The sequence below is a fragment of the Tamandua tetradactyla genome, chromosome 6, assembly GCF_023851605.1.
Source record: "Tamandua tetradactyla isolate mTamTet1 chromosome 6, mTamTet1.pri, whole genome shotgun sequence".
NCBI lineage: Eukaryota > Metazoa > Chordata > Mammalia > Pilosa > Myrmecophagidae > Tamandua > Tamandua tetradactyla.
In genome coordinates, this window is record NC_135332.1 from 45,886,126 (window position 1) to 45,904,465 (window position 18,340).

Sequence of the window (18,340 nt, forward strand, 5' to 3'; positions counted from 1 at the left end):
ATATTCTTGACTCAACCACGAAGATGGTTCTTTAAATTTCAAAACCACAATGACCAGCCTACCCTATAATAGACTGAAAGTTCTTTCGCTGTTACATTATACATTTTAGAGATTATATTCAGATTCAGTTCCAGGTTCTCGTCAAGAAAGCAAAAGTTCTTTGACAGAATCTCTATTCCCAATTTCAATTATAAAAAATTTAAACACATCTCTTCAAGGCCTACAATTGCCAAATAATAAAAATACAATGCAGGAATCCTGATTCCCTGGAAAACTCCACATCTGGAGGAAAAAAAGAACTAACTAAAAATTGTTAAGAGATCAGTTTTTTAAAATGTGCTGTTTGCGTTTTCATACTACATCCAGATTACAATTTTGGGGGTGTGAGGAAAAGACCAACACAGACTTACTGGATTCTCAACAGTAGCTATTTTTATATTTTCTTTCCTTCTTTGCCTTAAATATGTGGTATTTAAAAAAGGCTTTCTGTATTCAACATTTAACATTTCAGCAGATCAAGGATCTGTAAATCTAGAATTGTACTGTCCAATATAGTATTCACTAACTACATGTGGCTACTGAGCACCTGAAATGTGGGTCTAAACTGAGAGGCGCCCTAAATGTAAAATACAAAATAGATTTCAAAGTTTTAGTATGAAAAGAACGTAATCTCAATCTTTTATACTGATCACATAGGTTAAATAAAATAAATTGGGTTAAATATATTGGGCTAAACAAAATATTACTAAAATAAGTTAACCTGTTTCAGTTTTCATTGTTGATTTTCTATTCCGTTCTAGTTTTTTTCAATGTGGCTACTAGAAAATTTTAAATTACACAGATGACTCACATTAGGTTTCTATTGGACATCATCATTTTACATTATCACCAGAAAATCTCAAATATTTTTAAGGAAGCTAATCAAACACTTGTCAGAGGGAGAAGACAATCAAAAGCCAAGGTTAACTTTTTTTAGGCTTGAGATAGTAAAGCCTGAAACCACATAGCTACATAACTTAGAGAATAACTAATAATGAAAAACAGTATCTATGATGTTCTGGCAGACAATTCTGCAATACACTAATAACAATGCTGAAGTTAAAAACACTGGAAGAATTTATAGCTGTAAGCTTCTAGTCCACTAACAGGTCAATGAATAATTTTAGATGACCATTTAAAAAACAAAGATTTGAGTTCCTATAGTCCCTGCAATCTTCTCATGTCTCTCTTCCACTAACGGCTTTCTCCTGGTCTAAATTTTTCCTCCAGCCAAACAAACAAATAATAAGAGTTTAGGTCCCTCCTTTAACACACACTCCACCCTCACCCACAAACCATACCTTTTCTTCTTTAAATATCAACGCAACTAATGTCAGACACCCTTCAAACAGCTCCCAAAAAGATATATTTTTAAGATGATTAGAAACACAAATGGGGTGCTGATGAAGATTAATGAAAAATGTGTGGGTATTTTTTGTACTTAAATACAAAACCAAGCATCAAAATAGATCCTTAAACTGGACATTCGAATTTCAATTTAAAAGTCTTTACCCGGATAAATGACTAAAGCACATCTTCAGCAAGAGGTTCTGACACATGAAAATTATATGAACTTCAAACTTCAGTTGTTCATAAATGAAGTTTTATTGAATACAACAACATTTAATCATTTACATATTGTTGATAACTGCTTTGGCGCTTAAAGGGCAAAGTTAAGTAGTTGCAACTGAAATCATATGGTTTGCAAAGCCTAAAATATTTACTATTTGACCTTTTACACATAGTTTACCCACACCAATAGAGGGAGTAATCATCAATCAACATGGATTTGTGAAAAAGGCCTTGCGTGAACATCCCATTCAATTGCTGGAGGGTGGTGGAGGAGTAGTCATAATTGGTCAGGACTGCAGACTACCATCCCCACAATCCTACCCCCAACTTCAACCATATCAGCATAGTTTTAACCCAAGACATTGGACTTTTGTACAAGATTTTTGCCTGAAGTAGTTCTAAGGCTAAACAACAAGTTTTGGAAATCAAAAAGTAGTTCATCTGGACCACAAATTACGCTGAAATATGCCAAGGAGATTATATAAGTACTTAAAAATTGGACACTAGGGTTGATTAGGTCCAGAACTTTCCCTCCTATGACAGAAAGATCATTAATGGTCCTTTCAACCCTTGATTTTAAAATGAGTCATCTCTCACATAAATTTAAGGATTTCCCTTCCCGTTTTGACTTCCTCCCCCTAAAAAGTGGGATTCCACCACTCTCAGCCAGACATTGACATAGTTTAATCATCTTTAGGATAAGATTAAAACTTACCAATTAAAAAAATAAACCTATGATGTACTATACAAATGTATACCAAAGGTGGCAGACTATCTAAAACTCATATTGGAAAATTAAATACACTTGTTAGTTATCTTGGTTGGGTAGGGTTTAAGCACCATATCACTCTATACTGCTCACTTCATTCATATTTACATGGTAGCAGACTGCTCTCCTGGATAATGAAAAAGCATTCGGTATACTCATTTACCTTAGTAAACTGTCTGTGACTATCAATCAAAAGTCTATTAATGTCCAAGCTTCATAAAAGTTTATCAATTTATGCTTAAATTTTAGTTTTCCCATAATATCAAAGCACTATGCACTAGACAGAAATACAAGTCATTGAGTTTAAATTCCTGGCTCATTTGAAGAAACAGTGCTGTATTAACTGGTTCTGTTCTTCAGGTCACCTCAGGGGACAGACACTCAGTCCCTAAGGAGCAAAAGACTGAACTTTTGCTGATATATTAAGTCTCAAAGTTAACAGGATATTGACAATTTAAATTCCCAAGAAACAGAAATTATCTTTAAACCTGTGCATTTTACACAGAGATTTACAAACTGTGAGCCTCACCTTTGGACAATAAAAGTCAACTGTTTTCATTTTTGTTTGGAGGACTAAAGTACTAAGCTTACAGGCATATTTACAAGTAAGTTTTAAAACAGCTGTCATAAAATATGCTGTAAGTAAATACCTAAACCTGATAATATTAGCAAAAGGAAAAAAAAGCCAAATCAGAAAGTCATTTCTTTCTCAAGTGGCTTAGTCTAGACAAAATACCCAATGGCATTTGATACTGCACTAATTATTTCAATAATTATTTACTTTAAAAGGAAGACAAGACAGTTTAACTGCATTAAATCTTTCACTCACTTGCCAAACCCACATTTATATTTTGCTGTTGTCTACTTTCCCTTCCCAAGGGGATTCAAAACTAAGGAATAGCCTCTATATCCTCTAATCTTGAGTTAACTTACCTTTCATTTTTTACATATGAAACATTTGGATTTTTCGCAGAATTATCTTTTAAATGAGTTTAAGATTCTAGCTCTAGCAGGAAAAATAGTCAAGTGGTTTATCCACAAGCACTGAAGATTTTTCTCCTGGTGTTTCACATACACTACGTAAACTAACTGTTAACATAGTCTATTCTAAGGTAATTTACATGACATCAAAAGATTGAAAATAAATTTTGAATTTCTGCCCTCCTGTCTACAACATAATTCCTTTCTTAAACCTCTTACCTAAATTACCCACTGGAATCAAACCAGCTAAAGAACAAAATAGAAACAAACAAATAAATAAATAAATGTAGGCATTTATACTCAAATACTTACCTTGACCCTGTCATAGGACCTCTTCCATCCTTGTCATATCCCCCACGCCCTCTACCTCCTCCCTGTGACCCGCCATATCCTCTATTATCTTCTCCATACCTACTCACATCACGACGGTCATCTACAAAAAGGGAAATATTACAAACATACATAAATAAATTGTCATCATTTCTGACAAAGGCTTCATGTAACATAATCTTCAATAGTTATTTAGGTCATGTATTTTATTCTCTGGAAAATGGGATACGCAAGTCATCATAAAATCATCTGGAACTAAATGTTTAAAAACTACTTCAATCTTTACCAAATTCCATTCTGCTAAAGTCAGATAGCAAAACAGTGATTTGAAAGTTTGAGTTTCAGTATACCCATAGGTCAAAAACCCTAGTAAATTAGATGAAAAGCACAGCCCTATGCAATTATTAATTTTCTTCATCTCAAACACTTTATAAATCAAGAATGGACAGGGATTAATTGGATTTTCAAACTGAGAAGACATTCAGTGAATGACATTCCACTTTTACTCATTTATCCATTCACTTAATTATGCAATACATATTTACTAAGCACTTATAAAGAACCAAGCTCTAAGCTAGGAACTTACAGTACAAAAACAAGTAGAACATCTTTGCCTTTGAAGCATTCATTTTCACGACATGGACAGATTTCTAAATATCAGTGATACATACGAAGTGTTATATGGAGAAACAAGAGGAAAGAATGACTTGTCCTTCTTAGATGGGGTTAGAGAAGGCAAATATGGGATCACAGATCAAATATACCAGCACCAAAAGGAATTGGTAGTAGCATCATTGTCAAATGATGAGTTTGTGGGGACGACAAGGGATTAAACATTCATGTGACCATACGGGAGTCTCCAAGAAATTCAGAAATAGAAGTCGATTCTAGTTTTGATGGCCACACAAGAGAACATATGTTTAACATCATCTTTTTACAAACAGTTGAAATCCTGCATGGGCCTTTCAATTCAATATTCAATATTCTATTTGTAGAACAGAATTATTTGTACAAGAGAAAAAAGAAAAGTAATAGAAGTCAGTATAGCTTACCTTGTGTGTGGTGGCTATAATTTTCCCTTTGTGAATGGTAGGACTGCTGGTTTTGATTATAGGAATCATGCTGCTGATCATAATTTGACTGCTCATCATATGAGCCTTGATGTTGATCATAGCCTGACTGCTGGCTATACAACTCTTGCTGACCATAGTCTGACTGGTCATATGAAGGCGCTCTTCCACCTTGACTAAACAGAAATCGAGAACTTGAGAGATTTTATAAGTGAATAAGTTTATCTTAGCAAGCCAAAGGTTTATCTTAGCAAGCTAACTGAAACTAGAGGCCTAGACAACTAGACCGCAACCATATTTAATACTATCTTCTTGTCAAAATTATTTAATTATTTTATCTATAAAGTTTCTTTATTACCAATGGAATGCCCTTCAAACGAAAATTTCACTATTACTAAAGAGGTATCACATTATGAGAAAAACCATTACCTTCAAAAACTGTAGTGAAGCTAGAAATCAGTATGGCTATGTCACTATCTCCTTGAATTAAAACAAAAAAAAAAGATGCTACAAAGTAAGTAACATGTTTGATTCTTTAACAAACATGCCACCGCGAGTGCAGAGTCCTTTCAACAGTTACACTGAAAGGCTCCATATACACTATTTTTAATGACAATGTCACCTCTTTGAAATATTCCTAGAATTATTCTTTCAAAAATATCTTTAGAACCTACTGAACATTCTTCTAACATCCTCAATGAAAACACAGTAATAAATCACTCATATATAGGTCTAGGAAGAGGAAGGAACTTGGCCCTGTGATGCCATTTTTTTTTCTTTTTACCCAAAAAAATTCTATCATATAATGAGATTGCTTTCTTATTATTTCTGGCAATCCCAAAAGAGAACTTCTAAGAATGTACTGACAATATGCCTGTATTAATTACTTTCTCTATGGGTAGGAATGGTGAAAAGGTAACAATTTATTGGATTTGAGTTCTATACGTTTACTTAAAAATAAAAGGGGGTGTATGTGACAAAAAAGTTCTCCTAACTTAATAGCTACATCTTATTCTTCATCAGAGGATCTAAACAATCTAATAAAAATCAGTACGTTCCCCAAGCCATTACCCAAAGCACAACACAGCAGTGGTCAGAACCTTAGAACTGATCTGTGGAGTAAGGGAGAGCCGCTCAAGCCAGAGTCATTGCCAGGACAGGCCCATGGCAGCCACTCCCTGCCCACATATGTGCCCTGGCGGGCAGGGGTTTGGGACCATGAGGACAACTGGCAGAAGCTGAGAACACACAGTTTTCAAAGGGGAAAAAATGTGTATCTTGAAAGTTGTTTAAAAATATACCGATTCAGAGAGAAAAAAAACTAGGAGTTTGCTGGAGAAATCTGCTGAAGACCCCAAACTATTATTACTACATTCCAACACATTCACAGTAATTTTAGTATTTCCTTACCTTCCTGGTGATTCCGCATTTTGCTGTCCCTGGTTATTATAAGATTGCTGGCCATATGAGCCCGGCTTTTGATTCTCATAACTACTGTAGGACTGTGAATAACCTAAAGATAAGATGGTATAAAGATCAGATCATTTAGTGAGGGTGCTAATTTTTAAATTTCTAAAACAACAAATTTAAGAAACCAGTCCAACCTGATTGGCTTTGTCCATAACTGGAGTAGCTGCCATAGTTCTGTCCATATGAGGAGTCAGTAGTTTGCCCATAGCCAGAATAGCTCTGAAATTTAGATAAATATTCAAGTTTTATCACATACTTAAAACTAAAATAATTACTTATGAAAAAGTTTGTATTTCAACCTACTTGTTGTGCTTGTCCATAGCTTTGACTGCCTTGATTTCCATAGGAAGAATAACTATAAAAGAAATATATAATATTTGAAATAAATGTGCCAGAATTTTAAAGCACAAATGAAGAACCCTGCTTTCATTTTCCACTTTCAACTCAAATGCAAGTTCCTTTTATGAAAAACTGTCAATCTGCCTGTCGTTTAAAATCTAAACTAAGGTGGTAGTTCAGTGGTACAATGCTTGCCTTCCACGCAGGAGACAGATGGTTCAATTTCCGGACCATGCACCACCACACCACTACCCCCCAAAAAATCTAAATTGAAATGTGATGACCAAAGACTATTAGATGCACAAATGAAATCACTCCCAGACCTCTTCAAAGACAAATACTAAAACCTTTGCTTCAGGGCGGGCCACGGTGGCTCAACAGGCAAGAATGCTTGCCTGCCATGCCAGAGGACCCAGGTTCGATTCCCGGTGCCTGCCCTTGTTAAAAAAAAAAAAACACAAACCTTTGCTTCAGCAATCTCTCAAAAATAAACAAAACTTTGCCTGAGCCAGAAAACCCCACGAGAATTATGCTTGGTGCAGAAGGTGGAGGATCTACATGAAGGTTCATAATAAATGTAAGGTTCATAATAAATACCTCCAACAGAAAAATGGTGACTTATTAATCAATTTAGTTAACAATTTTGACAGATTACTTCCTACCATTTGTCTTTGTCTTAACTATATCTTCAACACAGAGTGACGTTAAAATCCAATCAATGCCTTGGTAATTACAGGCATGTTATCTCTTTAGTCACCTATCACAGAATGAAATTATATTTTATCCCCATAACCTAGAAGAGCCTCACACGTACATATTTGCTGACTGAATGAATGAATATTGTTAAATGGATGAGTGAATAAATGCATATTCCCATAATGTTTCTTTAATTTATAATACATAGAAAGAACAAATCAGAAACAAATTTTCTGAAAATATAGTATAACCTTTTAAAATAAAAAATAATAAAACATTTATTTGCAAAAAAACTTATTATTTTAGACCATTAAGAATACTAACAGAATTCCCTAACTTTAAAATATATATTTCAATAGATGTCTACTACAAGTATTACCCTATGAGAATAAAACTTGAAATCAGATTTGTTCTCACGAAACTTAAAATCTGACGACAGTATATATGAGATGCTATTCTGAATATCTACCTCATCCTGAACTGCAAAAATTTATGGTTTAAGTTGAAGGTTATATTTCCAGTAAGCAGGATAAGTCTACTTTACCTACACATTCACAAAAAAACACTTTACATTTTATTGTGAGCATGGTTAAGTATTTTTAAAAATTTATAGTGCTTTAAGAAAATATGCTCTAAATTAAACACATTGGCATATTATATATATATCAATAAAAAAAGTAATGATTTTTCTAAGAACCTGTTATAGTTCAATTGCTTAAATTCTTTCAATTATATTTCTTCTAACAAATTTCTGAAAGAAAACATAATCTTAATAATACCCAAAAGATTTGCACTAATCTCTAGAGGGCATCTCCTCTTATTGATACAAAGGATCCAAAGAAAAGAAATGTTTCACATCACCTATTTTACACAGGTTAATTTTCTTCCCCCTGTTTAGAGCTAAGATATAATTATCTTAAGGCACTTAGATACCAAGACTCAAGAGGGAAGCCTAGCAATATTCATCTTTTTTCCTCAGTTACACCTTTTCACGGTATTATTAAAATGTATGTATACTTTACCTTGGCTGCTCACCCCCAGACTGACCATAACTTCCAGAATCTAAAACACAAAAAAAATTTTAAATCTTATTTAAAATTATGCTTCCCTCAAAGGGTGACTTTATTTCTTCTAGATGAAATGCATTAAGAATGCCATAAACACGGCTACCTATCATAACTTGCCAAACCCCAACCAAGACTATTCCAGCCAATCCTAAAAAACACGTAGGCAATATATAAGATTCTACAAAGGTTCCATGCACTAGGGTAACTTTCCAGAAACCTACAACCTCCAAATGGGTCCCTGGATAAGATAAATCCTGAAACCTAGAGGGGCCAGCCTCTCCAGAACATCAGCTAGTTGTATCTCCCTACCCCATTCCAACATGAAAATGTTAGAATGAACATAGCCCAAATACCCCTAAAGATTGGGAGAAAGATCAAAGGTGATGATGGAGTTATACAGAGAAGGTAGGGTTTAATAAATGAATATGATTGCTGAATTATTATATTGATACTGATTTTGGTCTCCAGTATCTTAGAGCAGCTAGAACTAAAAATCTAAAATTGTGGAGTTGTAACCCATACCAAACTCTGAAATCTGTTCTACAACTAACTGCTGCAATGTGCTTTGAAACTTACTGTTTTTTATATATATGTTATTTTTCACAAGAAAGAAAAAAAGTCAACTGAGATGATAAAAAAAAAATTATTCCTTCTAGTGTCCTATATTTGGAGCAGCTAGAAGGAAAAATCTGAGATGATGGTATGGTAGCCCACAACAAACTTTGGAATCTGTCCTGTAACTACATATTGAAGAGCGCTTTGAAAACTATTGCTTTTTTTCTTTCTTTGCTTTGTATATATGTTAGATTATACAATAAAAAAAGAAAAAAGAAAAGAATGTCATAAAAACTGCAGAAGGAAAAATGATGAGTTAAAAATACTATATAATGTTTCTTGAAGATGACTGTATAATGATATAGCTTTCGCAAAGTGACTGTGATTGTGATGCTCCTTACGGACAGATGAGTAAAACATATGGATTAAAAATATAATAAATACTAGGGGGAACAAATGTTAAAATAAATTTAGTAGATTAAAATGCTGGTGATCGATGAGGGGGAGGTGGGGAGTATGATACATATGAATTTTTTTCTTGTTTCTTTTTCTGGATTGATGCAAATGTTCTGAGAGGTGATCATGGTGATGAATATACAACTATGTGATGATATTGTGAGTTATCGTTTAAGTACCAAGAATGGAATAACCATACGGTAAGAATGTTCGTGTCTGTATGCTGTTATGTTTAAAAAAAAAATTAAATAAATAAAAATAAAATAGCAAAAAAAATAAATACTATGTAAAAAGAAATCTGTAAAGGCAGTATTTGCTTTTTGTAGTAACTACATCTTTGAAAATTGGTAGCCTACAAATGCGTGCTAGCGGTCATAAGAACCAAGTAAACAAACATGGAGCAATCAATGAAAATATACCTTTTTAACAAAAACTCAAAATCTCAAGCTGTATTATCTCTATATACAAAATACATCTATTAAACTATCCATGACCAACAAAGAGAGAAGATAAATCCTAGGATTACCTTTACCTGCGTATCCTAGTCCCCACCCCTTCCCCGACCTAAGCCGTTCCTTGGTACTAGACTCCTTTAGCTGTCAGCAGTAACAAAAGGACTTTATGCAACTGGTAGTAAAAATTGGTGGTAAAAAGCAGCTGGGTTGGTTGCTTAACCTTGACTTTACCAAGCTTTAAGGGACTCAGCCACTTGGTCTACCAAATCAGAATATCTGCTTCTAGTTTCCATTTTAGTAATAAAGGCTACCAAGGAATGCATGAATGACAACCATGTCAAAAGAAAGATAGCCCTTCAAATTCTGAAGATTCTCTATTCTTTTTTTTTCCTCAGGTTTCTATTCAAGAGTCAAAATGAAGTTTATTTGTGATGAATTTCATATGAAATGGTCCTGCAACTGCAAAAAAATGACTTACTTCTGAGACTATTAAAGTGATAACCATTAGGCCTAACCTGACCCAAATTGAAACAAAACCACTGTTGTCAAAAAGTTCTGAGAACCCACCAAATATCTAATTAAATCAGTGACTTTATTTTCATTCAATTCACATAAAGCTACAATATGAGACCACTGTCATGAGTTGTATAAGTAGTGCCATCAGTCTGCCACTTTACTGCAGTGTGGTAAAGATCTCCGATCAAAAATACTCTGAACAAGAGTATTTTTTAAAGTCCTTAATTTTTAAAAATATTGAAGAAATCCTGACATAAACTACTTCTATGCTTAGGGGAAGGAGGGCTTTAAGCCTACCTGAAATGAAAAGATAACACTGTGCATCACTGCCACACCCACAATAATCAAAATGACTACAGAGTTGTAACTAAGAACCAAGAAAAAGATGCACAACCTACTTAGACCATAAAAAGATCAGACGCGTTTATCAAATGGTGAAATAGTGAAGAAAATTAGCTTTACTCAAATCAGAAAAATGAAAAGGGTTATGGGGAAAAAATATGTGAGAGTAAAATTTAAGATATCCTGGAGATACATAAAGTTTTAGGTTAAACTACATTCCAGCTGTGGGCTCTCCCAATGACAGCAGAGAATCTATCTCAGCATATTTGTCTCATATTTAAGTGTGGTCCTTAGTACAAATAGTTGGTAATAAAGTGTACATGTTTTATATTTTTCAGGAAAAAAATAAGTTGGTACGTTATTTAAGGCATTTCAAACAACTGCTCATTGAGAGCACTTGACACTTGAGCCCTGTGACTAAGTCCGTGGATTGCTTAGTACTTTTAAAGGAATTAAAAGTGCTTTTAATATAGGGTTCTTTTTCAGTTTGATTTCTAATATAGTCCATTCTAGTCAGAAAACATCTCTCAATTTATTTTACTTTCTTGTTACATATTCTGCCTTGGTAAACATTTTTATAAATGTCTCCTAAGTGCTTAAAAAGAATTATTTTCTAATTGTTGGATAAATTCTGTAACTCCTTAAGATTATGCCTTTATACGTATCTTATATCTTATTCTTACTAATGTTTGGTCTGCCTGATCTCATAATTACTCAGAGAGATGTTATTACAAATCCCCCATTTTAACCATAGGTTGGTCCTTCTCATGTCATTTTTGCTTTCTACATTTAGAGGCTACACCTTTAAAGTACAGACATTATATCTTCTTGGCGAATTTCTTGTTAACATTATACTCTCTAAAAATGACTGGTAACATAAATAAATAATATTCCCCTTGGTTGATATTCTTAATTTTTTCCATCTCTTTGCTTTCAACATTTCTTATTCTTCGGTTCTAGTTAAGTTGCTTCTGAACATTTTTCGTCAATGTGAAAAGCTTTGCCTTTTAACTGATATTTTAGTATCTACCATTATTTTTTATTATTTCTACCTCCTTTATATTGGACTTTCTACACACCATGGTGGGGGGTTTACCTTGTAACTCCTTTCCTGCCTTCTATTAAATTTACTTTACTGCCTTTTCCCTTCTCTACTGCTTTGGAAATTATATATTCAATCTTTTTCTAAGTAAGTTACCATTTACAATTTTTTAATGATTACGTTCAATTTCTAACATGTATTCTTGGCAAAGTTCAAGATCATCATTAACTTTTGTTGGAATATAAAGACCTTAATACTCATGCCCTTCATCTATATTATCACTTTTGATCTTTAAATTTAATCATTGTATCTTCATTGTTCTATATTGTCAGTGTTTGTTTTCTGTTTACCATGTTATGTTTCCTTCCTCTGCATTGCTTTCTTGTACCCCGTTTCTCCTTTCTGGGTTTGATTTCCATTACTGACTCTTTCAGCAAAGGCCTGAGAGTGGTAGTCTTAGATTTTTATGAAATATATTTAGATGAAAGTATCAGAGTATGAAATTCCAAATCAACAGTTACTTTCTTTCTAAATTCTGAAGATCATTTCACTGCTTTTAGGTTTTTGTAACTTCTGAGAAACCTAAAGTTTGTCTTACTGTTGCTCCTTTTCCTCTTGTAAGTTTCAGTTTTTGGTATTTCATAATCAGCAATTTCACATCAATGTGTCTAGGCATGAATTTATTTTATGTCTCATGTTTGAGACTGGTACTTCTTGGTTTAAGAGCCATCTTTCACTAATTCTGGAAATTCTCAACTACCTCTTTGACCACTGATTCTTTCTTATTTTCTCCTAGCAGAACTCGTATTAGGTGTACGATGAGACTTTTCAATCTACTTCCCACGTTTCTTAATCTTTCATTTTGTATCTACTTATATTCCAAATTGAATTTTGGTAATTAGATCACATTTATCTTCCACTTCACTAATTATTTCTTCTACTAGGTCCATCTTCTATTCAACGGATGCACTTTTTCCATGTTTCACTTTTTGGTTCTTTTTCAAATCTACATAGCTGATAGAAGGTTGATACCTTCTTTTAAGCTTTTAACAATTTTAAACATATAATTTAGTATTCTCTTTCACATTATCTATTGGGGATCTAATCCTATTTGTCGCTCTCATTTTGGTGATCTGTTTCCTGAGTTCTGCAACTTCTTACTTTTACAAGGTCTGTTTTTTTCTGAGATATCCTGTGACCTGGGCTGTAGGAATTTCCTCCAAAAAAGGTTTTCCATTTGTTTCTGCCAAGAACCCAACGGTAATGACAACCTTGAAAAATTTCTAGGCTTACTGCTTCCTGAACCCCATAAGTAGCCTAAATGAACATCCAAACTGTGAAGTACAGGTCCCAGCTCCATCTCAGGAAAAACTTCTTTTTTCCCCACTCAGAGCCTAGGCTTGTTAGTTCTTATACTGGTGGAAAAGTCTTTTGCCTTTTATTATTTCACTGAAGTCAGTCTTTCAAGAATCCAGGTTTTACAGAAAGGTCTCAGTTCCCATTGCCTGGCATTAGCTGTCACAAAGCTTCCTTTCCTGGCCTTACATAGTTACTTGGGCATTCAGACCCAAGCCTCTAAACGTTGAGACCTATGCTGTCCTCTCCAGGCCAGCCTCCAGGTTAGCTTTATGCTTACTATGCTAGTTCCTACTTCATTTTTGGCACTTGGGGCTTTCCCTTTTGTTTTTTGTAATTTCTTGCATTTCTAGATGTTTGTGGATGGAGGATTTTCAAGTTATCTTGGTCTGGTCTAACAAATTACAAGAATGGGAAGTACTTTAATCACTAGACTTCTGATTTTAATTTGAAAGGTATCAGACAATTCACATTTGAAAGTGTGATTTACAATACAGTTTTGATTTGCTGATTACTTAAATGTTTATATTTGTTTATCAGTTTTAAAAGTCTGCTGTGTCAGGCATTTGGAGCAGTTGTGTCAATATGACAAATTAAATTTATAAATGTAACTAAGATATTTAAAGGGCTTAACAAAGCTTGTTAATGGCATTAATCATTGAGTTTAATCTTTTAAATTTATTGGTTAGTCATCAAAGAACAAGTCAAAAACACTCTTAATTTTACAGAAGGTATTACTGCATTTTATACACATATTACAAAATGCAGAATGTAACAAAAATAAGTAGAACATAGTCTAGCTTCAGTCAACTAAATATTAATTTAGAAATAAGCAACTATAAAGTAGTCCTTTTCACATATGAAAGCCACTCTCTATATTTAAAATCATGTTCTGGTAACCTGAACATCAATACTAATGGGTAAACCAGCTTAGACATTAATAACACACTGAAAAGCCGAAAACCTCATTGTCCATTTGAATAAAAACCACCCAGTCCTATAAAAACAGTTGTTTTATACCAAACATTATGTTAAAAACCAAGAAAGACCCATACTTTTCCAGTAATGCTGTAGCTGTTGAAACTTGGTAAATTTCTTCCTAAGGGCAGGAATGCATGTATTTTTCTTTTCTTTTTTTACCATGGGTGGGTCACATACCTTTGGGATTTGTTCCCATTGAGTTTTACCAGACTTCATTTCAAACGATGGACCTAATAAAAGATGCTATACCTCTGTCTACTTTGGGGTCAGAGATTACTTCTTGTTTGAGCAATGATTAAACAGAATTTAAAACAGCAAGAAGTATATTCAGTGAAGATATATATAGATCTTATTAAATCAGATAAATGGGCCCCTAAAGGTTAATTTAAAGAATGTGTACTATGTATATCTGCTGCTTCCTTTTTGTCATACATTTCAATCCTACAAGTCTGAGTTACTGTTTTCTGGTGGTTTTTTTTTTTTTTTTCAATACTAGCTTCCTGAAAAAAAACAACAACAAGACAACAGACTTTCACCTCAACCACAAGGCTTCAAGGAAATATTCTGCTTTTCTACCTGAAAAGTAACATCTAACTCTCACGGTGGTTTCTAGCAAGTGGATACCTGGTTCTCTGAAGCCTGTTATGTAGTTCAACAATAGAGGACCTTGTACAGTCAGTTAGGACTACTAAAATCAAGAGATCATACGTGTCCCTGATTTTACGGTTTAGCAGGATCTAAACAAGCTGTCCTAACGAGACCAATACCTCTTTTCCTTTTTCACACAATGTCTGATCTCTGCCAATTTAACTGCCTCGTGGGAGAAAGAATGCCTTGCCTTAGGACTCCATGTTTTAGGTGAAATGTCACATACACCTTCAGAAACCTAACCATAATAGAAAAGGCTCTTCCCGGAGGTAAACAACCGCATGGGGGAGAATGGCACAGGTGAATGAAGAGGAAGCTGAATTAAGTACAAACACCCCTAACTCGAATCCGCAGTGGTTACTGCGGAGGGAATGACTCCAAGTACGATCTTGTATAAGGCAACGTACTTTAAAAGGGCTCCCAGAGCGTCAATGCGCCCACCTGATGAATGGGTGAGTCAGGAAGGCCCAGCTTCACTTCATGGATGGGGAAACTGAGGTACGAGGAGGAGAGATGACTGGCCCGAGGCCTCGCTGAAACATCGGAGGCGGAGCGGAGAACCAGAAGCACCGATGCTCTAATCACGGCTCCCCCGCCCCCACGATGGCGTAACAGCCTCCGCCCCCGACTCACACACACCCTCCCCCGAGAGTTGCACGTCTCCTCAGGTTCCACGAACAGGGCCAAGAGAGGGGCCCCGCAGCGCTCCCGCGGTGATTTGCAGACCAAGAGCGTTGGGATCGTGCTTCCCTCCAGTCCAACATGGCGGCGGCCGCAGCGGCCCCCCCACCCCCCCAACCCAAGCCTCCCACAGGGCCAGGGGCTTTCCCTTGGAGCCCTCCGATAGGCGGGAACACGGCCCGACCCGCCAGATCCCTTGTCGCCATTGCCGCTGCTCAGTGAAGGAGTCACCTACCCGACATGACTAACGGCCGCGGCGCGAAGCCCCCAAAGCCCGCCGAGAACAAGAAAAATGAAAGCCAAACGGCGCGGCGGCCGGAGCTGTACTGAGGGCGGTGCCACGCGCTGAGCACGACTGCGGGGCCTCGGCAGCCAATCAGGGGGCAGTGGGCGGTACCACAGTGCCGTGCCAGGAGGGGTGGTTCGGTACAAATACCAGCCTCTGAACCCTGAGGACTTCAAAGTTCTCTCTGTTCTCCCCTCCACGAGCGGTACCATTATTGAGAGGGAATTGAGAAGAGAAAGTACCAATGCCGCTGCCAAGGTGGGGGAGGAGGTGAGCCTACTCACTCCGTCTAAATCACAATCCTGTTTCTCATTCTTTTGGATCTGATAGAGTTCGAAGTTAGGTAGCGACGCGGGAGAGACCTTATAAATAGACTATTGGTTAGAAAGGGACTTTCTCCCCCTAAAATTTCGAATGCTATGCCTTAGTTCGCTCCGCGTTAGAGTCGGAGAGCTTGAGCCACCTGGGGGCGTCCGGAGTCGACGCGCTCCGGTACCAGGTTTGTTGTGACTACCTTGTCAAGGATGAAATAGACTACAATGTGATAATGGAACAAAAGCGTTCCTTAAATCGAAATTGCACACAAACTTGACCCTGAAGATGAGTGTTGGGGTGAGAAGGGGATTTAGTTTTCAGAGCTATAATAACTATTGCCAGGCACCTTACATCATCTCATTTAATTCTCACAACGGACTGATGAAATAGTATCCCCATGTTACAGATAAAGCAGAATCACTTGCCCTATGTTGCTAGCTAGTAAATAGCCAAGGTGGCATTCAGACCCCTTCTAATCCTACACCATTGCCTGTGGGCTTAACCTTTGTGCAGTACCGCCTAGAGCGGCTGTGAGAACTGAGAAATGTGGAAATCCCGGAGGGTACCGTGACCTCTGAGCCAAAGCATAGGTAGTGAGCAGAAGTTGACTTAGTGAATGGGGGAGGGCGGGCGCAGAAAAGTAGGGGGCTAAATAGATGAGGCCTTGTAAAGTACATTGGTTTGTGCTTTAATAAGATGGCAGTGGGGACCACTTGCCAGAGGGTTTTAAAGGAGAGGAGTAAGATCAGATTTGCATTTTTAGGCTGCAGTATGAAAAATGCATTGAGGTGAGAGGTGCCTAAAAGCAGGGTGACCAATTAGAAAGCCAATGTAATCATTCAGTTGAGAGTTGCCTGGTTTTCACCAAGAGTGGCCTGGTTTTAGAAAGTTGCTGTGGAGATGGAGGTAACTGAAGAGATACCAGAGAGTCTACAGACAGAACCGATTCAGGTGGAAGGGGCTAGGAGAGAGAGAGAGAGAGAGAGAGAGAAGCTACTGGGATGAATTCTGGATTTCCCTCTGAGACAGAAGAGCTGATGGTGGTGTCGTTCATTGTGATAGAGAACAGGAGGAAGAACAGCTTTGGGTGGAGGTAAAGGAGTAAGTTCAACTAATGCCTTCCACTCAGAAAAAAAAAGGCACAAGGTCATCTCTCGTCATTATACCAGCAATAATTGGGCTCTCAACTCTAGGTACAGAGCACTCTAGTTAAGCCGTTAAATAGAAATTCTTTCAGGACTAAAAACCATTTAACCATTAGTATATCATTATGCTCAGGAACACAATCCACAGTAGGAGATGAGCATGTGCAATAGCAGGGGAGATTGGGTTATTGGGAAGAGGGAGTTGTCCAGGTTGTTTGTGTACTTTTTAAAATTGAGGGTTTTTTTTTTAGAGAAAGAAATACACAGAAGTGTTATCACGACTCCTTAAGATGATACTTCCATTCATTCATTCACTCTTCACTCAGCTGAAGTCTATTCTATGTCAGGTCCTAGAAGGCCCTGGAGGTAAAGAATCGGAAGCACATCCCCTGCTCTTCAAGAACTGCAGTCTCATAGCAAGGACAGTACAAACCTGTGATTCCAATCAACTGCTGAATGTGCTAGGATTGGAGATGCAGAGGGCACTCTGGAAATAGAAGGCTACTCAACCACTTAAGTGTGGAGGGATATTAAAGAGGGCTTCCTGAATGGGGTGCCTCCTGATCTGAGCTTTGAAGAAAGATCAGGAATTAGCTAAGGGTGTCAGTCAGGAATGGGCTGTATTTGCAAAGTTTGGGGAGAGCAAAGTTCTGGGAATTGCAAGTGGTTCAATCTGGCTGGTCTGTGAAGTTACAGAGGGCGGGGAATAGTGATAAATACAGAGGAAGAAGTAGGCAGCAGCCAGGTCCCAACAAACCTTGTGTGTCCAACTAAAGAATTTGTATGTTAAATTGAAAACAGTGGGGGACTTCTGAGGAATCCGATAAAGGGAGTGACATTTACAGCTTTCTATATCCATTATCTCCTTTTGTCTTCTGGAGAGCCCTGGGAAACACGTATTGCTTTATCCACATTTTGTAAATGGGAGTACTGTGGCTTGGCAAGTGAAATTCTTTACCAGGTTCACACAGCCAGTTAGGGACAGAAGCAAGTTGACATCCAGGCCTATGGGCCAAGCCTGGTGTACTTTTCATAGCATCTCCTAGTCTCCCAATATTGAATATGAATTCCTCACAGATCTGTACTGCCCTGTGGCTTCTTTCTAAGGGTCCTTCTCTACCATGGACGAACTCACTAATTAACTCTGGTGCCCTCCCACACACATACCGCCTTCCCAATTTTTGCCTGCGGATGATTCCAGCTTGTGGGTTCTCTTCGCCCAGCCATTC

The 18,340-nt window shown here is 36.8% G+C and overlaps 1 protein-coding gene across 1 annotated transcript in view; it reads right to left on the reverse strand.

Moving 5' to 3' along the window:
- TAF15 (TATA-box binding protein associated factor 15) overlaps positions 1-15,717 on the reverse strand; it is a 30,320-nt gene extending 14,603 nt beyond the window's left edge. Inside the window, exons 1-7 of the mRNA XM_077165125.1 lie at positions 15,601-15,717; positions 8,289-8,328; positions 6,535-6,586; positions 6,366-6,450; positions 6,172-6,274; positions 4,744-4,937; positions 3,674-3,794 (exon numbers count right to left, since the gene is read on the reverse strand). Coding sequence (XP_077021240.1) covers positions 3,674-3,794; positions 4,744-4,937; positions 6,172-6,274; positions 6,366-6,450; positions 6,535-6,586; positions 8,289-8,328; positions 15,601-15,607 — 602 coding nt within the window. The 5' untranslated portion in view covers positions 15,608-15,717. The remainder of the gene's footprint in view (positions 1-3,673; positions 3,795-4,743; positions 4,938-6,171; positions 6,275-6,365; positions 6,451-6,534; positions 6,587-8,288; positions 8,329-15,600) is intronic.
- Positions 15,718-18,340: the final 2,623 nt, after the last annotated feature.